At 43.9% G+C, this 27,253-nt stretch overlaps 1 protein-coding gene across 8 annotated transcripts in view; it reads right to left on the bottom strand.

Moving 5' to 3' along the window:
• Nucleotides 1–27,253, bottom strand: part of FAT3 (FAT atypical cadherin 3) — a 544,317-nt gene that overhangs the window by 9,789 nt on the left and 507,275 nt on the right. For 7 of the 8 annotated variants that reach the window (XM_043528746.1, XM_043528786.1, XM_043528740.1 and 4 more), the window contains 4 exons: nt 25,668–26,136; nt 9,701–9,854; nt 7,665–8,320; nt 5,514–5,627 (listed from right to left, as the gene is read on the bottom strand). In XM_043528746.1, coding sequence (XP_043384681.1) covers nt 5,514–5,627; nt 7,665–8,320; nt 9,701–9,854; nt 25,668–26,136 — 1,393 coding nt within the window. The remainder of the gene's footprint in view (nt 1–5,513; nt 5,628–7,664; nt 8,321–9,700; nt 9,855–25,667; nt 26,137–27,253) is intronic. The other variant, XM_043528756.1, reaches the window with a different exon arrangement.

The following is a 27,253-nucleotide window of genomic DNA, read 5'->3' as shown; positions in this document are numbered from 1 at the left end:
TTCTCTTAGGAGAAAGAAGCAATGCCTTTTGCTTGTAATGGCACTTTTACAGGAACTATTCCCAGCTCCAGTAAGACGAGCTCTGTTGCTTCCATATATGGAACAGGCTTCCCGAGTCAGTGGAAGATGACAACCCTACCCAGTTTTGCTAATAATTTTCGCAACATGACACAACACGTTGCCCAGTCTCAGAAGAGGACAGTCAGTGTTGCAGGGAGGGTCATGCCTTCCAACTTCCTTGGAAGTTTTTAAGGTCAGGCTTGACAAAGCCTTGGCTGGGATGATTTGATTGGGGATTGGTCCTGCTTTGAGCAGGGGGTTGGACTAGATGACCTCCTGAGGTCCCTTCCAACCCTGATATTCTATGATTCTATGATTCTATGCACAACCTTGATGGGAAGAAGTGTAGTAATGACTCCGCCTTCGTGTCTCCTTGAGGACGTGGCTGGTGAGCAGCTATCCAGTTTCGGGGGCAAACACTGTGACCTTTGCAAGACGGATTCATTCACTAGCTTTAGAATGGAACGCTGGTGTGGGAATGTGAGGTGGTGAGTCATCCCTGAACTAGAGCCTGATTAAACCACTTGCAGTGATGGGTCATTCCTCACTAGGCTCCAGTCAATGCACAAGCCAGGAGCTGCTCTGGTGACTCTCAGGGCACCTATATAAGCCTCACAGGAGAAACAGTAGCTCAATCTGCCCAACGTCACAGAATGACTTGGAACACTCCCCTGCTGGATAGTGGTGACCCACAGGCCTTGCTCTTGCTCCAGCCTTGTTTCCAGTCCTGCTCCTGGAGAAACACTTTAAACTGCTTTAAAAGGAGAGTGCTTCCTTACCCCCTGTGTGTGTGTGTCCATGTATGTCTGCCTCCTATTTGGGGGTCCTATGCTGAAAAAAATCAGAAAAAACAGGATATGCTATTCTGCACTGACTTCTGTGGGATGACGCCAATGACCTAAAAGGCCTTCCTATCCTCTCTGAACCTTGATTACAGTAGACACTGAACTAGAATTCTTATCTTTAAGGGACACATTTTAAATATTGCTTCCACAAAATGTGTGTGGACACAAAGGGTCCAATCCAGCTCCCCGGAGGAGTTTTGCCTAGGGTTGCCAACTTTGGTTGGAAGTATTCCTGGACGTTTCATCAGAGGCCATAATCTTTAAAGATTAATATTTAATTCTTGGAGACTCCAGGACAATCCTGGAGCGTTTGCAACCCTAGTTTTGCCACTGACTTACAGGATCAGGTACCTGAAAAGCCTGCATTCACACTAATTTGTATTTGGTTGGCGTACAAGGTAATTGCATATACGTGCAAATGCATGTTTTGCAAATGCAACAGAAGTGCAACAAATAATGCAGGATTACACAGCCAGTTTTGAAATTTGGTCTGGAACTGCACGGAAGCTTAACTGCAAGGAAACTGAGTCTTTGCTCTTTTTGTTTTAAATAAAAATGTGCATTTTTTTCTTTTAATTATTTTGAAAGGGGATAAAAAATAATCAATTAGACAAGAACATTTGAATGTGTTCAGTTTATTTAGACATAAAGGAAAAGGAAAACAGTCATTTGTTTGATAGCTATCATCCAGCTATAGTCAGCATTTTTTGTAGCCTATGAATTAAAAAGATAGCCAAATTGCTACCCTGTCTGTGAAAGAAAGAGTAAAATTCTCTCCTTCATTCCATGGGGCAGGCATCAATTATACACTCTGCACTCCTTCCACACGGGGTATGGATCCAAGAGGAGAATTTCAACCGAACACTGGTACAAGGTATGATTGGGACTGTTTACTTTTTATCACCAGGAACACATATTCTAAGCTTTTTATTGTGTTTATACTTTGGGGTTTGAAAACTCTGAACATCTTACAATGGAAGGAGGAAGGGTGATTCTTGTTAAAGGGCGGCACTGAGACTCAGGAGATCGTAGATTCACAGATTTGTTCCAGGCTATGCCAGGCTTTTTGTGCGATGCTTCATCTCCCTGTCCCTCAGTTTCTTCCTCTGAAAAATGGGGAGAATGCCATTTTACAAGGGAGCAGAGTGGATAGATTCATTCCTGTGTGGGAGGTGCTCAGACTCTATGGGTATGAGTGCCACAGAAAAGGTCAAAATGACTGAAATTTCTATTTTTAAGGTATGGATGAAAAGATTGAGTCAAGTGAATAAGAGGAATTACTCACCTGAAACTGGAGGTCCTTTGAGATGCGTGGTCCCTTTCTGTATTCCTCTGTGGGTTATGCATGTGCACCATGAGCCCAGAGCTGGAACATTTGAAAACAGTGTCTGTTGATCCACGCATGCCCCCTGCCTCACACCTCATGCCTCACCTCATAAAGGGCAGGCTGGACTGACCGCTTCTCTGGTTGCTTTACTACGACAAATCAGATAAGATCTGAAGCGGAGGAGAAGGAGCGTGGGTAGTGGAATACAGATAGGGACCACACATCTTGAAGACCCTCTAGTTACAGGTAAGTAACCTCCTCTTCTTCTTCAAGTGATGGTATCCCTATGGTATTCCACTGTGGGTGACTGACAAGCAGTACCTAAGTAGGAGGGTGTGAGGATGTAGATTGTAGGGCTGAGCAGAGTAATCCTGTCCCAAAGGAGGCATCAACAGAAGAGTCCTGCACCCGGGCATAATGTCTTTCAAATGTGTGAATGGAATCCCATGGGGCTGCTTTACAGATGTCCCGGAAGAGTACCTCCTGAGGAGATGCCAGAGTTGTTGCTTGTGTCTGGTAGAAGGAGCTCTTACCCCACGGAGGCTGGGGATTCAAAAGCGGATAGAGTAGAATGCAGCCAGAGATCCACTGGAGATTCTCTGAGGGGAGATGGTGTGTCCATTAACTTTTTCTGCTGTAGTGATGCACAGTCGCGGGACATCCTGGTTGGTTTTGTAAAAAGCCAAGGCCCGCTGAACATCGAGGGAGTGGAGTCTTTGTTCCTCTGTGGGAGTGTGTGGTTTTGGGAAGAACACAGGTAAGAGAATGGATTGGTTAAGGTGAAATACCAAAACTACTTTAGGGGTGAATTTGGGGTGTAGGTATAATATCCTTATGGAATATAGTGTATGGAGGATCTGCCATCATCACTCCAAGTTCACCAACCCTTCTCACTGAGATGATGTCTACAAGGAAAGCGACCTTCCTAGAATGGAGGGACATGGAGCAAGTAGCTAAAGGCTCAAAGGTGCGGCCTTGTGTGTACTGAGAGAACACAGTTCAGGTCCCACTGGGGGGCAGGCTTTTGAGTAGGTGGGAAGGTTCTGATTTAGCCTTTCCAGAATATATTGGTCCACGGCTGTGTGGAGACCGAGTAGCCCTGAGAAGGTGGATTGTATGTGCTCATCACCACCAAGTGTATTTCCAAGGAGCTGATGGACAAAGACAGGATACAGTCCAAGATGAGAAGAATATCTTTAGTCTCTGGGAGAATGCCTCTTTGGTTTGCCCAAGAGGAGAACATTTGAGAGCAAAAATGTCCTGTGGAGCAGCAACAGATTCAGATCTCCCTGGTGTGAGAGGGATTCTGTTTGTCTGGGTCATCAGAGCTGGCAAGCAGGGTGGTATCTGAAGTTGGCGGTGATCAGACTTCATCGGTGCAGACGGATCCTGGGGTTTGGGAGGAGCCGGGGATGACAGCGCCAATGGACCATGGTCCACTACCAATGGAGCCCAATGTTTCGGACTTTCTTGTTGTGCCTCTGGGACTTAGGATGTACTAAATCCTCATAGGCCAAGCTAGTGGACTTGCTTACAGCTGAGTCCAACTTCTTTCAAGTGGACTTAGAGGAAGACAGTCTCATGCTTGTAAGAGTGCTTCCTAGCTTCCTGACAAGACCTCACCGTAGGGTCCGTGCAGGCAGATTCTCTCACACCAGAGTCAGACTTCACAGCAGTAGGCGCACTCTTTGCTGAATCAAGCCAATGTACGGGGTGTGTGTGGGCGTGTTCTCGGGCCTGGGTCCAACTGGGGCCTCATGGCCTCCATGAGGATTTGCGGAGATGAAGTTCCCGCCCTTCTCAGGAATGGCTGGGGAACAATCAGCAGATACTGCACCTCGCTGCAATGTGAGTTTCCCCAAGGCAGCGCTGGTGGTCATCACTGACTGGGAAGGATGGCGAGCACAGAGTTTGAAGCCTGGAGTCCTGGGCATAGTCCAGTACCCAAATGGGATGGAAGTGGGGTGCTAATAGTTTTAAAAGTTTTAAAAAAGATTAAAATGATTAAAACCTATTAGAACTTTTAAACTATTTACGGACTAGATGATTCATATTTTGCAGAAGGAAGCTGAAGCTGCGGACTCTGAAGTTTCCCACCTGGACCATGTGGCAGTGATAAAAGACTGTGGAGGTGGTCAGTCTGCCCCACCCTTAATCCCCTGGTCTGGAAGCACAAGGTGAGCCAGGGCGTATGCACAGATCAGCAGGCACTGCTTTCAAATTCTGTAGCTCTGGGAGCATGGTGCGCTTGTGGAATATAATAGGGACTGTCACTCGAAGAAGAATCTGCGTGATCTGATGATGAGGCAATTCCCCCCCCCCACCCCCCAGGAAACGCACTTGTGAGTGCAACAAAAACAATTGCTGTGCTGCTTGTGGGTAAAAGGCCACAGCTTAACCAAAAGGAGCTGTGAGTGCTCTTCACTTTAAGTACTTTTTCTAATATTTAAGAGTAATTAAGGAAGAGCTGTACACAACGACTGGGGAAGTAGATCTCCAGAGGATTCATTAATTGATTGTTGAGGATTCTAAGAACAATTTCTTTGTGATAATCTTCTTGATGCATCTGAATTAGGCACCCACTTTCATGGCAGTAGCATCTAGCTTTATTTCAGACCATTGCTCAACATACGCAGTCCTTAGGAATAGAGGTTTGATCGGCTGCTTAATTTTAGGCCGCATATATTCACCCCTTGTATAACCTTCTGTCAACCACCAAGGTAACAATCTAAGACATGAGAGCAGGCAACCAACTTTCTCTGAGTTGGGATGTAATGGTATTGATCATTCATCCAGCTGTGATTACTAGCGTGACAGTCACCACTGACTGTTCACTGAAAGGTAGTGGAGTTTTTTGTTGGGAATCCTAAATGAGACTTTGCAAACCTTATAGGATTTCCCTTTGAACTGACTCTTGAGACATGAAAAAGATATTGCTCCAAGGCTGAAAGACGCTGCTGCTTTTGAGTGATAGAAATTCTATATCCAGGTCCATTATATTCCTTGTGTTCTGGACCTTTGGGCGCGTTGTAAAGCTGGGTCTCCCATATGACAGCTCAGGGCACCAAGGTTTCAATGATCTTTCCTTTAATTGAAAAAAAGAATCACAGAGAGGTTTAGGACCCAGGAGCTCTGTGCTCGCAAGCCTGTGCTCAGACTGCACTAGATTTTCTACCAGATTCCAGCCCTCTCTCTATAACGGCTGTGGATGGGTTTACAAGATGTGGCAACCTCTGCTGATAATTCATCCCCGATACAATAATGCTGTAATCACTTCTTACCGTTATCGTCACCCGAGTCTGACTGGAAAGAGCTGAGGGACTGAACTTCAGAGTTGCTGCCTTTATTACTTCCTGCAAAACAGGTCACCTCTTCAGCGTCATCAACCTCTTTACCTTCATCGATAGCAAAAAACAAAGCAAAATGGTACTGTACAGGTATGCACATGTCTAAACATACCACTGCAGAGTGAGTTAAATGTTGCAAATGAGTAATTCCCTCTTGCTTTTGTTGGAATAAAATTATTTACTTCAATGGCAGGAAATGACCTCATCTATTGGTCAAGTGGACAGCCAATCAAGAGATGTGAATTATGTTTTTGAAACACTTGACAAGTTTTGAAATGGCTGACGACAGCTGAAGCAATGAAGCAGCAGCTGTTTTAAATTTTCTCATTTGAATGCTGTGTGGGATCAGAACTAATTAAAATTATGAATCAAAAGGGTGCTATAAATATCTTATACAATAGATCACAATTACATTGATCTTTACTGTTCACTGTCCTGGGGCAGAATCTCACTCAGAGCCTACTCCAAAGCCCATTGAAGTTAATGGGAGTCTTTCCATTGACTTCAGTGGCCTTTGAATTAGGCTCTACTTGCTCTGCCATTGGTGAATAGTCGCAGTGATTATACTTTGCACTTCCAGTGTCTTTCCTCTTCAAGCACCTGACAATTTCTCCTAACTCCTAAACAGTTCAGAAAGGTACTTAATTTAACTGCCGTCTATGGTATATATCCTCTCTCCTTCACATAAAGATACAAACACACCATATAAGACACGTAACTAAACACAGACAGATATATATTTCCAATCAAACAACTATCAAAGTGGCATAATTACATTCTGTAATAAGGATATTTAGGTCTGTATTCTTCTTCAGATCAATGAAAGCATGTTTATAGGTAAGAAAAACATACCTATATCTGCAAATGCTGTTGTCTGCAATGTAAGTGGCAAGTCAAAAATTAAAACACTGCCAGAAAGCTTAAGAATTATATCCTCAGTAAATAAAGGTTATCCTTGTACTTCACAATGCTAGAAATATATTTGGTCAAAATTCTGACCTCATTTACACCACTCAATTGAAATTAAAAGGTAACGCTCGTTCTGCACTTGTCCCTTTGTTCTCAATTAATAATTTCCAGAACAATGGGACTTCCCATATTAAGATAAAGGTTGTAGTACGGGCTCCTTCATTTGGAAGTTTTAAGTTTAATCTACAAAACAGTGGTTTCAAGATGCAACAGAATAGAAGAGGGATGAGGTTATTAAGAAGAAAAGAAAAAAAAGATGAGCAAAAAAGAAAACTTTGAGGACCCATGCCCTAATACAAGGCGTTTTATCAAGCACTGTCTTGCGATAAAGGCAGGAGGACAAACAGCCTAATATATGGCCCTTGGAAACTGCTATTTCCTGATGCAATAAACTGTATCATGTCCCATGTGTAGATAGACTGTACAGAAATTGAAGATGTGCTTTGCTATCAGTGAAAAGGGAAGAGAAGCACTGGGAGCACAAATGGTTTAAATATGAAGATAACAGACGGTACAAGGTTTTAATATTTAGCACAGATGAGAAATAGATTGAAAATGTGGTTATAAGAGCAGCCTACACTCGTCCGATGAGCAGCATAAATAAAAAGTACTTATTAATTCATTTCCTGCGTAAATTTTAAGTGCCTTATCTAGTCTAGTTCTAAATACCCCTTGCACGACTGATTGCTCAAGCTAAGAGAGCTCAGAGTCAGGAAACTTAGGCCAAAATTTTCCTTTTCAACAGAAAGACACTTCCGCTGCATCATGCGGCAGGAGTCCTCAGAGCAGTCTTCCTCAAACGTCCTGAACGAATATAAAAAGTAGGCTGGCCGCCATATTTTGATGACCTAAATAGGGCACTTCTCTACCTAGCCTCATCCTAATTACATCCTTTCAGTACTAAACCCAGCACTTTCTCTGTGTACATTAGTCTGGGCTGCTTTCAATATGGTTCATTAAGTGTTCCCTGTCAAACTCACCTAGCGTTAACCAGACAGCACATCCTGGTTCACCCTGCCACCCTTGAGCTCCTAAAACTGCTGTACTCTGACAAGAGCTGTTATAACATGTGTCAGAAAGGGAAAGTAACACCCGGCATCTAATGACGCGACTCACTTTCAGTACCGCCGTCCCAGGTACTCTTCCTGATGGAGTCACAGTCGGATCGACAGGGAGACACGGCTGGCAGGTTGGGAGCCACGCTGCACACCACCACACCCCGCCTTGCTGTCAGTATCCGAGGAGACTCTGGATGAAACGTTGTCATCTCCTGATGCTCAACTCCAAGTCCATCCACTATCTTGTCTAAATTGTTCCGCGAGTCACTCTGGAAGCAAGGGGTGTAGGCCATGGGCCTCACAGGGACTTGCGGTGGCCCCACCTCTTGGTAGATATTGCGACTGTCCCCAGTGTTCCTTAGGTTCTTGAACTGGATCCCGTTGCTCTTGTTGAGCAGAGCAGCAGTAGCCGGGTCCTGGACCAGGGTGATATTGTTGCGTGAGTAATTTTTCCTGAACACTTTCTTGCGGAAAACTATAAACAGGATGATCAACACAAAGATGACAAAAAGGACGACTGCTATTCCTATTAGCTCTTCTTTGCCGACGTAGGAATGTCCGGCTTGTATGTTGGGTACCACCACAGGCCTGAGGCCACAATACTGGCCCACATATCCAGGAGTGCAGTTACACAGAAACGAGCCAAATACATTGATGCAGGAGCCGCCATTTTCACATTCCTCTCTTTCACATTCGTTGACATCATCTTCGCACCTTAAGAGAACAAGACATGGATACAGATCTCGGAGGAGAAACCTTAGCAATCAACACCACTTACAATAATTTATTTAGGCTGTCCAGGCAGCAATTGTGTTATGTACTCTGCCAGTGTCTGGCAAATGAACATATTATTATCCAGCCACATTACAACATTTAAAATCTTCTAAAGAAGGAAACAAGTTCTGCTGCTTTTTAAGCCAATGACAAGAAAACAAACTGGAGAAAGGAACTGATTAATCCTACTCGTCAGGAAAAGGCTCCTAGGACTGATTCACCATTGCATTACTCCCAGGTTTTATGCTGGTGCAACTCCATTGATTTCAGTGGAGTGAAATCGGTATAAAACTGGACTAATACAGTGATGAATCAGGCTCAGAGACTGTAATAAAAATGCTAACTTTTCTGTAGGTGTTTTGGACCATCCCACGAGATTCAATACAAATTGATATCCCTGCTGTACAATTCCACAGAATAGTTCAAATAACCTAACAAAAGGTTAGCATTGGCTATTAAATTCTATAGGATTTTAGATGGTTTGGGAAGAGAAAGGGAATGGAAATGAAAGAGAACGAATAGGGGGAAAAAGAGATATCAAAACTGTACTAATATGGGAAAGGAATGGGTGATGGGGAGTATAAAAAGTTATTTAGGACTGGAGGTAGAATTAACAAATGTAAGAGAAAGCAGAAGAAATGAGAACTAGAATCTGAAATATCGAGGGGAATTGGTAAGCAATGAAGCTGAAGGAATTATAACAGGAGAGCGGATAGATGACATGGGAAGCAAGTTGAGGAGCAGGTTAGGGGATTTTTCTGTTTCTGCAACAGATATTTGCTGGAGAACAAGATTTTAAAAAATGGATGCATTGAGTTAGGCTCCCAAGTCAAGACTTAGGTGCCTAAATAAGTGAGCTAATTTTCAAAACTGATGAGCACCCAGCAGCTTCCATTGCCTTAATGGGACTTTCAAAGGAGCCTATGGGAGTTAGGTGCCCAATTTCCACCGAACTCCCAGAGCTAAACAACAACTTCAGAAACTAATTTTAAATACCCACTTTGGAAAACTTTGGCCTCCTGCATTTCTTGGATCATGTTAATATGGCCTCTTGGTAAGCCACGTGATTTGGCTATACTTTGTTAGGTAACTAGAGGCTTTGGGGTACAAGACGCCCTATGCAAAAAAGACCTCGTATTAAAGTGATTCAAAGATGACAATTCCCCACTGGAATGCATCCGATGAAGTGAGCTGTAGCTCACGAAAGCTTATGCTCAAATAAATTGGTTAGTCTCTAAGGTGCCACAAGTACTCCTTTTCTTTTTGCGAATACAGACTAACACGGCTGCTACTCTGAAACCCCACTGGTAGTTCACTTACGTTACTCCTGTCAGTCCATTTTTGCAATTGCAGATGAAGGCATTGCCTATCGGGTCACATGACCCTCCGTTCCGACACGGATTTGGAAAGCACACTGTGATCTCCGATTCACAATTTCTTCCTGTGAATTGAGAGAGGCAACTACACTGATAACCTGGGAAAATAAAAACAAAAGTAACAACAGGAGCCTATAAATACAACTGTCAACACATGCTACAATTGGGTTACTTTAGTAGCTGTCCGGTAAATTGAAACAGAGTTACTTGGGGTTGGGTGTCACATAGGAATTCTGGCATGCAAGTGTCACCCACATTAATAGCAATGTGAGAGTTTGTCCCCAGCTCGTGGCCAGACCTCATAAGAAGCTTATACATCTGCAAATGCCTGTGCCCTAATAGAGTTGATCTTTTTGTTCCAGGAGTACAGCCAAATGTTTTTACATCAAGAGTCCTGGGTTCAATCCCAACAGAGGACACCACCAAAGAAGCAGTTACAGTCAGTAACTTATCCTTCACCTTCCGATATCAGCAACTGTCCTTTGAGAAAGCCTTTAAAAAAAGATTTTACATCATTGCAGCACTTCTTACTCAAAGACCTTGCACATGAAGAGAAGCTGCCCACACTTATCTTAGGGCTTCCGTGCAGAATAAATAAATGTGTCTAGACCGGGGTACGCAAACTACAGCCTGCGGTCTGGATCTGGCCTGCCAGCCTTTTTAATCTGGCCCTTGAGCTCCAGCTGGGGAGCAGGGTCTGGGGCTTGCCCTGCTATGGCACTCCAGGTGGGGAGCAGGGTTGGTGGCCGCTCTACACGGTTCCCGAAAGCAGCGGCATGGCCCCACTCTGGTTCCTGCGCATAGGGGCAGGCAGGGGGTTCCGCCCTGCATGCTGCCCCTGCCCCAAGCACCGCACCCGCAGCTCCCATTGGCCGGGAACTGCGGCCAATGGGAGCTGCAGGGATGGCACCTGCGGACGCGGCAGTGTGCAGAGCCGCCTGGCTGTGGCTCCATGTAGGAGCTGGAGGGGGAACATGGCCAGTGCTTCCGGGAGTCGCTTGAGGTAAGCGCCGCCTTTAGCCTGCACCCCAGAGCCTCTCCCAGCGCCCCAACCCTGATCCCCCTCCTTACCTCTAAACCCCTCAGTCCCAACCCGGAGCACCCTCCTACACCCCAAACTCCTCATCCCCAGCCCCATCCCAGAGCCCTCCCCCCGCACCCTGAGCTCCTCATTTCTGGCCCCACCCCAGCGCCCACACCCCCAGCCAGAGCTCTCATCCCCTCCTGCATCCTAACCCCAATTTTGTGAACATTCATGGCCCGCCATACAATTTCTATTCCCAGATGTGGCCTTCGGGTCAAAAAGTTTGCCCACCCCTGGTCTAGACCCTTAGAAAATATTTCCAATTCAGACATTTACACAGATGGTACACCAGAGTTTACTGATCTCATCACTAGAACAGAAAATCGCATAACACTAAATTAAGAATAGGCATGATAACGATACTTAACATTTCTATATAATCTGTCATCTAAGAGACTGTGTGTGCTTTACAAACAGTAACTGACTCACCCAATGCCTGAGTGAGGTGGGAAAGCAGTATGACATCCATACTGCTAGCTAACCTGGGACAGCATACTGTTAAGAAACTGATTAATCATGATTCAAGATCATACTGTTGGCCCCAAGTTTCCTGCTCAGTCTCACACTGAAGGTCAGTGGCAGTTAGAAATAGAACCCAACAGTTCCTAGAACTTCCAGTTTCCTTGCACACTCATTTTTGTAACAATGAGTAACATTAATGAACATTGTTTAAAATTAATAACCTGGAACAAATTTAGTGTTGTGGATGCTGTCACTGGGCCTATTAGACAATTGTAAGTATCACAAAACCACATATTTTCTGTGTTCTGGTGTCAGTACTGCATCTGCAAGATGAGGTGGTTTGTGGGGTTTTTTTTTTTCCCAATTCAGACACATTCTGAACATTCAAAGATCTGGACAAAACACACAGAGTGGCCTAACGAGATGTGAAACTGACAATGCCATTGGCATTATATCATGATGCCAGCCTATTAGGAAGATTTCTTGTTACCTGGAAAACCATTTGCTTACAAACAGTTTGGAAAGGAATCACTGCATGAGTGAACAAGATTGTGTCAGTGTTCCATTATATGACTCAATAGTGACATCTATAGACCAAAACACTACAGTATATCTGTTTTTATATGAAGCATTATAATCGCTCTGTGTATTTAATTTAACCAAAATATTTAATTCAAATACAAAAGATTTTATGCAGAAAGTTGTCATGTGACAATGTAATAGCTGAACTAATATGTTTTCAGTAGATTCCTGACCTAACTGTAATCAGACAGTAGGAAACTAAATAAAGCATTTGTGTAAATCAAATGTCTTTATCTAAGTTACTAATAATTACCAAGAATTATATTAAAATATAATTTTCTTGTCACTTTTTGCATTTCTCTGAGCTTGAAAACTGAAAATAGGTTAGTCAATTTTTCTTTCACGTTCTCATGCAATAAAGCATGATACCACAAAGTTTGGATTGCAAAAAGTAAACCTATTTCCACTGGAAATAAAAAAGCATACCATTTTTATTATTTTTTATATTATCTGCATGAGAGCAGCATTTAGAAAACCTGAACTGTCAGATGTTCAGAACAGATTAAGCTCCATTGTGCTAGGCAGTGTATAAACAAAACAAAACAAAAAAGTCTCTGTCGTAAAAATTTATACTTACAAAGCTGCATTTTAGACTGAATTTTACTCAATGATATGGCCTTTAAAATGCACTCAGATGCTAGCCTAGTACACTAAGCAGCACAGTATCTAAGTATAGGGATCCATTTCTTGGGTTAGGAAAAAACACTCATAAAACAAGGTAAATAGAGTCCACATTTATCACTGATTTAATCTCAGGGCCCTAATCCGGAACCTACTTATGCTTATATCTTGGGACCGAAAGCAGCGGGGAAACAGTTTTCCGGTTGCACAGCTAGGCCAAGCCACAGAAAACACGTTCAGGAGGATTCCTCTCACTCCAGCACATTCATGGGCGGAGAACTATTCTCCACGGGGATCAACAGAAGTGAAGCACTGAGCACTGGAGGTATTGCCAGCAGGCCAGGGCACAAAGAAGATTCCCTGGGCCAAAAGACTGGCCATTCCCTTTACTCCTTCCTATCCCCCAGAAGTGGCTGTGTTCTTGTTGCGTGGCAGCGACTGCAGGTCAGGGCGGAGGATTCCATACCTCACCCTGTGACAAGGTTTGACCCTGAAGCAAATCCCTTTGGCTGCTGTTTCTGATGTTGGGTTCAGATTTAGGCCCCCAGGGAGGAGGTATGATACATATTATATTTCATGGTACATACCATGTGATAAAGTTAGCTATTATCCCACTGGCACTATGAGAAGAAAAACATAAATCTGCTTCCCTAACAAAGGCAGGCAAAGTTAAAGGAAACACTAGCGACCTCTAACTTTTCTGCATGGAAAAGAGCACATTTCAAACAGTCCAGGGCTTGATCCTGCTGCTACTGAAGCCAGTTGCGGGGCTGTGGATGTTCAGCACCTCTCCAATTCAGGTCATGTATTCCGGTCCATAAATATGGATTTAAATGACTAACTTTATGCACCCACATTTGAAAACATTGGTCTATATGCTTCAGTGCAGTATGACTCACTGATGAACTGATGATGTTTCGAAAGGGAGCGGAGGAAGATGACAGATAAAAACGTGTTAATTTATTATTATAAATAATAACACAGATGCTAACATCGTCAAGTGTACTTTGTCTTCCTGACATTTTTAAAGGTGTGCATATTGTCTGCCAGAAGGCCACCCTGCAAACTTCAGGCCTGGTCTTCAGCTGGCGTGAATAGGAGTAGTGCCCACTGACACCAGCTGAGGAGCTGGTCCTTTAGCTTTTAATATGGCTTTTACCACAACTCTACCAACTTGCCTCTCCTCAAGCCTCATCACTTTGACTTCAGCATCTTCCTTTCATCTAAGGTATTGCTCACCTCTCCCTTTTTGGTGATATAAAGTGTCAAGAGGCACGAGGACACCGTGTAGTCCCAGAAGAGGAGCCTCCAGCAAACAATGACACTTGCAGTACTACGCAGGCTTCTCATCTATTCACATATGTTTGCTTGGCTGCCGTAGAGTTAAAGAAGTTGTAAGCAAGGAGGCACTGTGCCATTGTAGCAGATGGGATGACTCAATGCAGCTGTCATGCAGAGAGTGTGTCTGTTGTTGGTCGGATCTCCAGTCTGAACCTTTGAGCTGCTGCCTATCCGTAGATTCACTTGACTTTATTAAAGAGGATGTTCCAAACAGCTGCCAATTCTTTTTCACATACATATGCTCCTGTTTCCATCTATTACCTGGCCTCCTTTTGTGACATGCTTTGCTTTTACATCAGTTTCAGGCATGTCGTTTCCATGCTGTGCAGTTTTACTTCACCAATTCAGAGCTGGACCTATAGAAACAGGTTTTGCCTCAAATCCAGTTATACCAGGAGCTGATTGGTACGAAGCATTGGAGCAAAAGGGGAGCTCCCCGTTTTGCATTTTGATATGATTCTGTAGACATCTGGTTGGTTTGGGGACCAGAGTATTCTTCATCCAAGCATATTCCTGCCACCTCTAGTTTGTTTTATATTTCTCACACAGACAGTGACCTCCTTGCAATTACGACTCTGGTGACACCTTAAAGACTAAGAGATTTATCTGAGAATAAGCTTTTGTGGGTAAAAAAACCACTTCTTCAGATGCATGGGGTTTTTACCCACAAAAGCTTATGCCCAAATAAATTTGTTAGCCTTTAAGGTGCCACCAGACTCCTCCTTGTTTTTGTGGCTACAGACTAACATGGCTACCCCTCGGTTCCTTGCAATTCAAATTGCAATTACAATGAATCTCTGTCTTTCACTCAAGACCCTTGGAACCAAATTTGTTTCTGTGAATTTATAGTCAGACTCTTTTACCTAATTTGAAACAATAAAATTCAATCAAGAAATCTGGAAGAGCTGATTAGCAGTCGCTTAAAGCTATACAAATAATAAAACGGTCCAACTCTTTTTAATTTTTTTTTTAAATCCTAAAGTCTTTTAAAAATCAACATTAAATGGAGTTGTGATGTTAAGAGTGCTTTTGTAAATCACGGTGTTTCGTTTGCGTCTCTCTGAAGGAGAAAGAAAAAGAGAGCCGGTCAGTTAATGACCACATGATTAAAGCAGCCTTTTATTCTTTGCTTAACTCTCATGAGTGTTCTGAGAAATACCTAGTTCACATGTTAGTATCTCTAAAATGCATCAAAATTTAAAAGTACCATATAAATGCTACGAAGGGTCCCCCCCCCCGCCACTTGGGATTTTAATGGTATTTATGTAAAAAGCAAGAGCTCATAGAATGAGGAGGAGGAAAGGAGTGTTGTTCTCTACTCATACTTCGCCCATGATCCCAGAGGAGCTAGATACCGCTGTTAAAATGATACATACTAAAATAGCTAATGTTGATATTTATGATGTCATTAGGATTCAGAGTTAGTTCCTCACTGGTTAATAATGGGGCAGCTGCATCTTTCTGGGAGCTAGTGTCTATCCATACAGATGGTAAAACAGCTTCTGTCAGCTCACGTTTGAAAGATTTTCTTCAAAGCTGTAAGGGTGCAATTTTTTTACCCTTTAGTTGAAAGTTTGAATTCTGCAGAAGCTGAAGGGCTGAAAGAGGGCTGCTGGTCCATAATCTCACCACATACTGGTGCAAACCAACTCCTGAGACTCAACCCCACATGTGCTTTTTTTTCACTTAGACATGGTAAAACTGCCTGTTCAGACAATTCAATCCAGGCCAGATGTATAGCACTGATAAAATTAAAATGAAGTAACTATACTTATAATTACAAGACCCTAACTAACCTAAGGTTTGTTTTTGTGACTTTTGAAAAACTTGGTCCAGTATTCATGCTTGCACTATTAGTACATTTGGTACAGTAATGCTGTCTATGCCATTGCCGTTTGCCTGCCTTTGTATGGAGTGGAAATCTATCAACTTCATGAAAAAACTCGTACAGATACAGACAGACATCGTCTTCCCTTCCAAATGCAAAGAGATGGACATCAGACCAAAAGGACTGAAGGTAAAAAATCCATTACAGTCTACATACCACACAGACTATGCTGACAGCTTGTGTCACACGCTCTCAAAGAAACTGTGGAACCACCAGATCAACATCCTCTACAGCAAACAGGGAAAGATGAAGAATGAACTCTCAAAACTGGATACTCTCATAAAAAACCAACCTTCCACACAAACTTCCTCGTGGCTGGACTTTACAAAAACTAGACAAGCCATTTACAACACACACTTTGCTTCTCTACAAAAGAAAAATGACACTAAATTATCTAAACTACTACATGCCACAAGGGGCCACAACAGTGGTTCCCTTAACCCACCGAGCAATATTGTTAATCTATCCAACTATACTCTTAGCCCAGCAGAAGAATCTGTCCTATCTCGGGGCCTCTCCTTCTGCCCCTCCAACCCCACGAACATGATACACTTCTGTGGTGACCTAGAATCCTATTTTTGAAGTCTCTGACTCAAGGAATATTTCCAACACACCTCTGAACAACATACTAACCCACAGAGACCTTCCTACCAAGACTACAAAAAGAAGGATTCTGGGTGGACTCCTCCTGAAGGTAGAAACAACAGGATGGACTTCTACATAGAGTGCTTCTGCCGACGTGCACGGGCTGAAATTGTGGAAAAGCAGCATCACTTGCCCCATAACCTCAGCCGTGCAGAACACAATGCCATCCACAGCCTCAGAAACAACTCTGACATCAAACTCAAAAAGGCTGACAAAGGAGGTGCTATCATCATCATGAATAGGTCGGAATACGAACAAGAGGCTGCTAGGCAGCTTTCCAACACCACTTTCTACAAGCCATTACCCTCTGATCCCACTGAGGGTTACCAAAAGAAACTACACCATCTGCTCAAGACACTCCCTGAAAAAGCACAAGAACAAATCTGCACAGACACAACCCTGGAACCCCGAACTGGGGTATTCTATCTGCTACCCAAGATCCATAAACCTGGAAATCCTGGGCGCCCCATCATTTCAGGCACTGGCACTCTGATAGCAGGATTGTCTGGCTATGTAGACTCCCTCCTCAGGCCCTATGCTACCAGCACTCCCAGCTATCTTCGAGGCACCACTGACTTCCTGAGGAAACTACAATCCATCGGTGATCTTCCTGAAAACACCAGCCTAGCCACTGTGGATGTAGAAGCCCTCTACACCAATATTCCACACAAAGATGGACTACAAGCCGTCAGGAACAGTATCCCCGATAATGTCACGGCAAACCTGATGGCTGAACTTTGTGACTTTGTCCTCACCCATAACTATTTCACATTTGGTGTATGTATACCTTCAAATCAGCGGCACTGCTATGGGTACCTGCATGGCCCCACAGTATGCCAACGTTTTTATGGCTGACTTAGAACAACGCTTCCTCAGCTCTCGTCCCCTAATGCCCCTACTCTATTTGCGCTACATTGATGACATCTTCATCATCTGGACCCATGGAAAAGAAGCCCTTGAGGAATTCCACCATGATTTCAACAATTTCCATCCCACCATCAACCTCAGCCTGGACCAGTCCACAAAAGAGATCCACTTCCTGGACACTAACATGCTAATAAGCGATGGTCACATAAATACCACCCTATACCAGAAACCTACTGACCGCTATTCCTACCTACATGCCTCCAGCTTTCATCCAGACCACACCACACAATCCATTGTCTACAACCAAGCTCTACGATACAACCGCATTTGCTCCAACCCCTCAGACAGAGACAAACACCTACAAGATCTCTATCAAGCATTCTTACAACTACAATACCCACCTGCTGAAGTGAAGAAACAGATTGACAGAGCCAGAAGAGTACCCAGAAGTTACCTACTACAGGACAGGCCCAACAAAGAAAATAACAGAACGCCACTAGCCATCACCTTCAGCCCCCAACTCAAACCTCTCCAATGCATCATCAAGGATCTACAACCTATCCTGAAGGACGACCCATCACTCTCACAGATCTTGGGAGACAGGCCAGTCCTTGCTTACAGACAGCCTCCCAACCTGAAGCAAATACTCACCAGCAAGCACACACCACACAACAGAACCACTAACCCAGGAACTTATCCTTGCAACAAAGCCCGTTGCCAACTGTGTCCACATATCTATTCAGGGGACACTATCATACGGCCTAATCATATCAGCCACACTATCAGAGGCTCGTTCACCTGCACATCTACCAATGTGATATATGCCATCATGTGCCAGCAATGCCCCTCTGCCATGTACATTGGCCAAACTGGACAGTCTTTACGTAAAAGAATAAAAGGACACAAATCAGATGTCAAGAATTATAACATTCATAAACCAGTCGGAGAACACTTCAGTCTCTCTGGTCACTCGATTACAGACCTAAAAGTTGCAATTCTTCAACAAAAAAACTTCAAAAACAGACTCCAACGAGAGACGGCTGAATTGGAATTAATTTGCAAACTGGATACAATTAATTTAGGCTTGAATAGAGACTGGGAGTGGATGGGTCATTACACAAAGTAAAACTATTTCCCCATGTTTATTCCCCCCCTCCACCCCCCACTGTTCCTCAGATGACAAACTGTGCATGCCCCATTCCCACAGACCATGGTCCTTCCAGCTCAAGGCTACAGGGGCTCATAAGGCCTGTAAGGGCTGCTCTGGGCCAGGGTCAAGCCAGGCACTGGAACTCAGAGCAGGGAGCCTGTCTCTCCTGTGCTCTCATATGATGTCCCCTGATGGCACCCAGGCAGCATGGAGGAGGAAGCCATCTGATCTGAATGCAAAGTGGGAAAAGCTGGTCTGGGGGAATGGAAAGGAGTAGACTGGGACAAGGAATCTGGTGAGACTGGGACTGGGGGGGCGGATGACCGGACTATCAGGCAAGGAGATTGGAACTGAGAGGTCAGGGGAAGAGGCTGGGACGGTTGGGTGGAGAGGCTGGAACGGGGAACCGGAGGAAAGGGGAATCTGGGACTGGTTGAGCAAGAAGACTAGGAGTTGGGAGGGGGTTAAAATACGAGGGAGCTCAGGAACTGGCAAGGGAAAGAGGGCGATGGGAGAACTGGGAGTCAGTTGTCCAGGAAGGGGAATGCTGAGATTGAATGAGCAGCTGGGGAGCGGGGAGAGGAAACTAAGTCTGGCTGGACAAGGAGACTGGAACTAGGAACCAATGGGGGGGAATGGAGACAGATCTGACAAGGAGCTATAGTGGGAAAACTGGGACTGGCTGGGCGAAGAGACTGGGACAAGGAGGCAGGGAGGGGGGCACTGAGGTAAGGAGCTAGAGAAGGAGGTTGGGGCGGAGCTCAGAGAGAGAGACTGGAACTGAGAGATGTTGGGGGGGAGGGGAGAGACATTCTGGATTAGGAGTTGGGAGTGGGGAACTTGGACAGGATGTGGAAGGAGACTGGGGAAGAATCAGGACTGGGTCAGGGACAGGTTGGAGTGGATGGGACAGAAGGGTTCAAGCCTGGGGGAAATGGGCAGAAGAGTCTGTGTCAACTAGACAACACTCCCCTCCAGAGCACGGACAGGAACTGAAGAGTCCTAAGTCTCACTGCATCTCTGTTGTCAGAAAACAGCTGTGAAACCCACTGGAAAAGTCTCCCATCCTCCGCTAGTGACAGTCCACATAGCAGTGGTAGGTTGTCATCCACTGTCAGCTACTCTATTAGCTCACGTGGCAGAGGTTTGTGTGATGGATCTACGGATCCCAAGCCTGCTGATGAGAATCTGGCTTATTAAAAAAAACAACAAAGAAACAAAAAAAACACAGTCTAGGAAATCACACTCCCCCACCCCAATCCTCTCTTAAAAGAACATTACGGTTGCAAAGTCAAGCACTCAAAAGTTAGGAAATGCCAGAATGAAGCTTTCCTTTTAATTCAGCCTTTTTGTTCATTTGCTTTATGACAGAATCTTTAATTAGATGATCACATACTATTTTTCCCCCACAGGATCCCTGCTTCATTCGGTACACAGGATGCCCCTGCTCTGGGAATGAATCAGAATTGTGTAGTAGAGAAGACTGTTGTGTGCAGGATCCCTGCCTTTTCTGTTGCAGGAGTTGGAAGTAATGTGTAGTCATGAGGCAGGGGATTGCAGGAAAAGAAAGGCAGGTTTCATGTTTAAGGCAGCTAAATGATGCCCGGAAGAACTTGATTGCCTTCGCCACAGAGTTCCTGTGTGATTCTAGGCAAAGCACTTAAACCAAACTTTCCACAGGTAGTCCTTTTAATGCGTATTCCTCATTTTCTGGGTGACTGACTTGAGACCCTAGGGTCTAAACTGTGGAAATGTGGAGCTATATGCCAGCTGTGCTTTGAACACATAAAGTGATATATAATGCTTAGTGCTTTGACAAATCAGGTCCTGGGTGCTTCAGATCGGGCACTCAGAATTAGTGGAAACTTTTGACCTTAATCTCTCTGTGCCTCACTTCCCCATTTGTAAAATGGGGACAATACCACTTCTTCACCTCTCAGGGGTTTTGTGAAAATAAATTAATGTTTGTAGAGAACACAGCTACTAACGATTCATAGATAAGGCCAGAGGGGACCTCTTGGATCGTCTGGTCTGATCTCCTGTATAACACAGGCCAGAGAACTTCTTTGAATTAATTCCTGTCTGAACAAGAAAAACATACAATATTGATTTAAAAATTGCCAGTGACGGAGAATCTACCACGATCCTTGTTAAAGTTGTTCCAATGATTAGTTACCCTCGTTGTTAAAAATTAACATTTTATTTCCAATCTGAATTTGTCTTGCTTTGAGTTCCAGGCACTGGATCTTCATTTACCTTTGTCTGCTAAATGTGATGTATGCCACAGAAAACCAATGAGGAAATTAGTAATTATGTATTTAGAACAGGACTTGAATAGAGTACAATAAATAAGGCATGCAGCCACACACTGAACAAAGAGAAAACAAAATATTGAATAGATGTTAATTAAGTGTGCACTGAATGAGGCAAGAGTCCTGTGGAAAATACAGTATGTGATCACATATTTAAAGACTTACTATAATGCACACACACAAGGGGATCAAACTGAGGTTGCACGGGCAATCTTTTTGAGGGCTTGGTTTTGCAACCTTGATAGTGTTCTTTTGATATGTTTTTTTTGGAGTATAAGCCAGCAGCATCACCACAGTCTCTCTGAAACATTAACGGAATTTGCCCCTGGAAAGTGTTATTACTCCCATTTATTTAAATAGTTGGGAAACTGAGGTTTTGGGAAATTAAGATATGTCTACACTGCAGCTGGGAGCAAGCCTCCCAGCCTAGCACACCACGCTAGCTTTGCTCAAGATAGTGCACTAAAAACAGCAGTGTGGACACTGCAGCATGGTAGGCAGCATAGGTTAACCATCCCAGTACAATCCTACCCATACCCCTTAGGTCTGTATTCAGGTAGCTACCCTACCTGTGCCACAATGTCCATTCTGCTACTTTCTCCATGCTCGCTTGAGCAAAGCTAGCGTGTGTCTGTTTACCCGGGCTGGGAGGCACACTCCCAACTGCAGTGTAGACATTCCCTAAATGGCTTGCCAAGAGGGCAGGCACCAAGTCTGTGGCAAAGCCAGGAATTTAACCTAGGTCTCCCGAGTCCTAGTTCAGCACTTTACCCACAAGCCATCCTTCCTCCTTGCCACGATCAATTTAGCTGATCATACTTCTGTGTAAGCCACTGCTTTGGCTCCTGGTACCTTATGTCAAGGACTTCATGTTCAGGTTCTAGATTCTTTTGCACATGTAGCCCTTTCCTGGTTGACATCATCCTATGGACCATTTGCTTATCCTCCTCCATTCATGAGCAGAATGCCCACACAGGTCAATCAGAAGCAGTTCTCTGTATTGGTGGAAGTTCCCTACATGAACAGCATGCGGTCTTCAGCTTCTGAGCTGCTCACACTGTACAGTTCTACCTATAGGGTCCACCACTTTAATTCTGGAGAACCCCTTGCAGAAGGCCTCTGGTCCCAGCCCATCTATATGTCTTAGCAATAAACTTTGATCTGTTGAGACTAGTCTTTTTTCCCTTCAGATATGTCATCTCTCTCTCTCTCGGGGTGCCCAAAGAATGGACTGAGATTCATTGTAGCTAGCCCTAAAATGCCTTGAAAGCTGTAATGGCAAGGGGAAACCAAAGCTGATTAAATGTAGGTTTTATTGCTGATGAACAGAAACAACCAGCCATTTCTATTCAGGAAGGAAGGTATCACCTCAGGGATAGCATTATGGATGTCTGCATTCATTTTACATACTTTATGCAAATTATATGTAAATTAGGCATGGCCCCATGCCTCCTGCTACACTGCCAATGACTTTTTGACGTCACAGTGTTTGGTCGTAGATAGAACTCTGAGCTCTCTTTGTTTTCTCTTATTTTTACTGTAAATCATAGTAGGATTATTATAGGAAAAGGGAACTTACAATTGTATGCAGACTACTCTGGAACATTCAAATTCAAAATTTATCAAACTAAATTCTGCATTTAGGCTGAACACTGCTCACTTTGGGACAGATTCTGACACCCTTGTTCATAGTTAGTAGCACCTTACTCCAGTGACTTCAATGACCCTACATGTAAAGTAAGGTGCTATGTAAAGAACTGGGCTGTAGGTGCTGCTGTGTTATCCCTATAGTCATTGACTTAACTGGACCAGAATCAAGCCCCTTTGGTAGCAAAATATATGTGTGCGCACTTTCCCCCCAAAGAAACGCTGCCATCTCCTTTCCTAAGATAAAAATGAAACTTTGTATATTTTATTTTAAATCTACTGCGGGTGCTACCATTGGTGCCAGCAAGCACAATGTTCTGCCATCCTTAAAAGCATGCTACAATTTGTGGTTATATAATTAGCATTTGACATGGTGTAGGGTTCTCCTTTCAACCCAATTTCATTATATGCTCTTTTTATATACTGAGAATGGCTCACACTAACAGGATTGTTTTGCCTGGTGGAAAAAAATGGCCATGACTTGTCATAGCGGGCTGGTTTATAGAGCCACTCATGTATAGTTAGGGCCCACTGCTTTGAAATTATGGTACTATAACAATCCTTTATTTACATAAATTGCTGAAACAGTAAAAAGAGCAAACAGATTTCTTAACTAGAGACAGCTGAAATATCCCCTCTGGGCACTTGCCTCCTCATTGAGGCAATAACGTATGCAAGTCTAAATAACTTCAGTGCCTGGATTCCAGAAGTAAATTATCTTGACTTGAACCATTTATTTTATTCTAATAATAAAATGGACTCAACATTTGGAGCTGCATGCATCCCCTGCACTGCCCTCCTGTAAATTGGCAATACATATGATGTTGGGAAAAAGAATTACCATGAAGTGATTTGTTAGAAAGGTCTCAATATACTCACCATGCAATTGCTAGACAATACAATAAATAGATTCAAGTTAAATTAATAAAAGGCACAGTTCCTACTCTCCCCAGCTTGCTAAGTTGGTGAATACTTGACCTAATTTATTATATATGGAATCTGAGTTAACGTTTCATCTTTACTTCCTGGGATTTCTATAATCTTGTTTAGCAGTTTCTCAAAAGCCACTACCTCTTTTTCACTCAGAAATATTTTCTTTCCCCTGTAATTGCCTGCTGCTTATTGTCTTTCCTTACATTCACAGGTAAAGACCTTACACATACACATAAGCTGCAACATTTGTCTTCGTGCTGCACATTGAAGTCCCATTGCCATACTTGGTGTTAATACTGAGATGCTTTGCTAATGTACGTGCTGTGGGTTCATTTCTTTTAACTATCTTTGCACTTTCTTCCATTGACCGTACTTCTACAGCTTCCCTGACTCATCCTTGATCTTACTTGTTGTGAACCAAAGCAAAGTAGGAAGCACTGAGGTAAATACTGGGATGGCAAAAGGGTGCTGTGCGCCAAATTAAACCTCCCACTAGCGGAGCTGTGAAGAAGGTACCTTGCACGAGCAAGGACAGCTGGAGGCCATTCAGCGAGCCCCTTCCATATGCTCAGGGAACACAGACAGACCAGTTATGGCTTCCTTCTGCACAAGAGCACTAGGGAAAGTGCTTATAACTTCCTCCTGGTGAAAGCCAAAATTCAGCTTCTGTGTTTTCTTGCAATACTGCTGAAGAATAAGCTTGCTTTTACAGAGGGAAGGACACCAGAGTGTGCAAGTTTCCTGCAGATTTTCTTCCATTTCCAAAAGTGAATTTCAGTCCAGTTGAACTATTTAATGTCTGTGCAGGGCTGGGACTGAGAAGCAATAAACAGATGCTAAGTAACATTATTACTAACAGGTGCTTGGAAAAGGTACCAGACTGTTTAATAACTGGAATCGGAGCCCACAAAGACAAGGAAAGGCTCCACCCCTTCAGGTGAGGGAGGGGCCACTGAGCCCTGAAATCAATAGATTACAGGGGACAAAAAAATGAAAAAAGCAGGGATAGAAGTGCAGGTCACAGAGTCAAAACCAGGGCTCCGGAAGGTGCCACCAAGCAGAGAACCCCAGACAACACCCACATTTCCAAGAAGGAGTCCAAGGAATCAGTGGTTGCTGCATTGAGGAACCCTACCTAGACAGGTGAATGTATGAAGGACTGGAAAAGGGGACCACAATCTCAGAGAACCAGGTATGGCTAGTGCCAAGAGGTGGCTGATGAGTAGATCCTGGGACTCTGTAGGGCCACAGAAGAGGCATGCATAGAGGTGCCAACCTGACAGATATGGAAAATGAAGCACTGAATTGTGCATGGCAGAAAAAAAGCTTCCTCATTTCTGTGCTGCAAACTAGGACTGGGAGGGCCCAGCCTTAGCATCAAGCAGGTAGATTTGTCTCCACACCCATTCAACACTCTCACTGACAGGACTGCCAATGATACCAGTGTTTTTTGTGATTTGGGCACCTGCTCATTAGGAATTAGCTTGATACTACGAAACCCGCTTCACACAAGCTGTCAAACTGCCACTAGACAGGAACGGTCACCTCTAATACAGGTGTGAGTCAAAAGAATGACCTAATGGCTTTGCCCTGTTACCAAGACCCTGAAGCGTTCAGTTCCCCCTGAGATTCCACTGCACGTGGGTTTTATCTGCAGTTTTATAACGCTTTAGACTCACAATTTAATATATAGATATGTAAGCAAATTATATACTCAAAAATGGATGATGGTGTTGTGGAAGTCTAAGTAACAATCTGTGCCAGCTTATATAGAGAAGCACAACTGTACTGTTCAAGCTGTGATGGATATTAGGTATCACCAGTTTTGTTTGCAACCTCTGTTGCTGTAAATGGATTTTGAAAGCCTCAGCTGAGCACTTCAGTAATTGTTATGCTATTGGTGTCTATATAAATAGGATTATAGTAACCCTAGTAAAAGACAATCTCCTCCTTGAATACTAATACAGTGAGAATGGGTGAGTGCCATTTAGTTGTTGTTTATGAAGCTGGCAGCTTTTATAAACTTTGCCAAACCTAAAAAGCTTTTATAGAGTTTATGAGATTTTTCCAACATGTTTCCGCATTGAAAGACTTGTGACAGACTGAATGAGAGACAAGGTGGGTGAGGTAAAATCTTTTATGGGACCTATTTCTGTTGGTGAAAGAGACAAGCTTTCGAGCTCTTCTTCAGCTCTGTGTAGCATGACAGCTTGTCTCTCTCACCAACAGAAGTTGGCCCAATAAAAGATATTACCTCACCCACCTTGCATCTCTAATATCCTGGGAACACCACAGATAGCACTGCAATTGACTGAATGAGACAGACATTGACTTCTCCCCCCCGCCCAAAAAAAAGAAAATGTAATTAAAGATATTTACCACCAGATGGCAAACTAGTACAGCTCCCTCCGTTCTGGCAAGGATTCCTCTCACATGCATCAGGGTATAGAACGCAGCCAAGCTTTAATTCAGTCAGGCCAACCACTTCTGCAAAGCTGCTGCGCTTGTTTTGGAGCGGCAGTTCATTGTTATTCAGGATAACAGAATCCAGGCAGCCCTGAAAACCACTCAGGACCTGGGTTGTCCTCTTGTCAGTCAGGCTCCGGACATTATCCACTTGCACCTGGGCTCCAAAGTAGACAGAGCTATCCGTACTCAGAGTCTGAAAGTAGAGGGGGGCTTTGCGCCGCTCCACATAACTGTCATCAAGTGACAAGCTTGTGAAATTCCGATTGAGCTCCAGGAAGACCGAGTGCCAGTTCCCATCATTAACAGTCCTGCCAGAAATTCCCAGGATTCCTGGGCCACTTCCACAGTCCAACTGGAACCACAATTTGCCATCCACGATCTGTGAGGGTAAAAGCAAAAACCAACCCACTTAAAACATTGGTCTTACAACACTTCTCTAATGTGTGTCCTTAAAATTGGTCTGATGCTTTACACGAATACTGTGGTATATTGTAGCAACCATTCACAACAACACACAGACACACGTTACTGTACATTAGCGGTAGAAGTATAAGTAAGTTTCACACTACGGGGTGGGGGGGGGGGGCAGAGAGAGAGAGTGATGGTGTAATCCAAGGGATAAGGCACTGGGCTGGGACACCTGGCTTCTATTCCCAACTCTTGTGTGACTTTGGGCAAGTCACTTCATCTCTCTGCACCTGTTTCCTCTCCCATCATGTGCCTCTCTTGTCTATTTAGACTGGAAGCTCTTTGGGGCAAGGACTGTCTTGCACTGTACATTTCCTGTGCTTAGGACAATGGAGCTCCGATCTCAGCAGGCGACTCCAGGTGCTAATAGAAACAAATAGGTTTAATGGAGTTTACATTAGTCGGGCTGCAGGATTCTGCATCCCTATAGCTTTCACAGAGGAGCAATTATTTTTGTTGTTTTTCCTAATGTCACAAGTTCACTCACCTCTATCAACAAACTGAAATCCTGATTAACCAGGGGCCAGTTATGACCTGTGGAGTTTACTTCACTGCACTCCAGCTTCCATTCAGAAAATGCAAGAACTGCCTGAGAGCTTCTACTTTCTCTCCTTCCCTCATATTTGTACTGAGCTCATCACTGTGGGGTACGTATCCTTAATTTAAACATCATCACCACAATGTAAAGGTCACACCTGGGTCTAGTTTCCTCCCTCTTCCCCTGGAGGCAGCTGGCAATTTATTGATGGTGGTTGTCATTATTTATTACTGTCCCTCTTGCTCCTTGTCTGGCTGGTGGCAGAGGAATGGAGATGCTGGTTAATAAAGAGGGTCTAGAGTGGAGAGGAGACTGAACTAGAACGCAAGAGACCTAGGTTTGATTCCTGCCTCAGACTCCTTGTGTGATATTGGGGAAGTCATTTAATCCACCCTGTTCCTCAGTTCTCCATCTGTAAATCAGAGTTAACACTACCCTACGTCAGAGGAGCTGTGAACATAGCACTGAAGATTGTGAGGGGGCCAGTGCA

The sequence above is a fragment of the Chelonia mydas genome, chromosome 1, assembly GCF_015237465.2.
Source record: "Chelonia mydas isolate rCheMyd1 chromosome 1, rCheMyd1.pri.v2, whole genome shotgun sequence".
NCBI lineage: Eukaryota > Metazoa > Chordata > Testudines > Cheloniidae > Chelonia > Chelonia mydas.
This window is presented reverse-complemented; position numbering and strand designations above follow the sequence as displayed.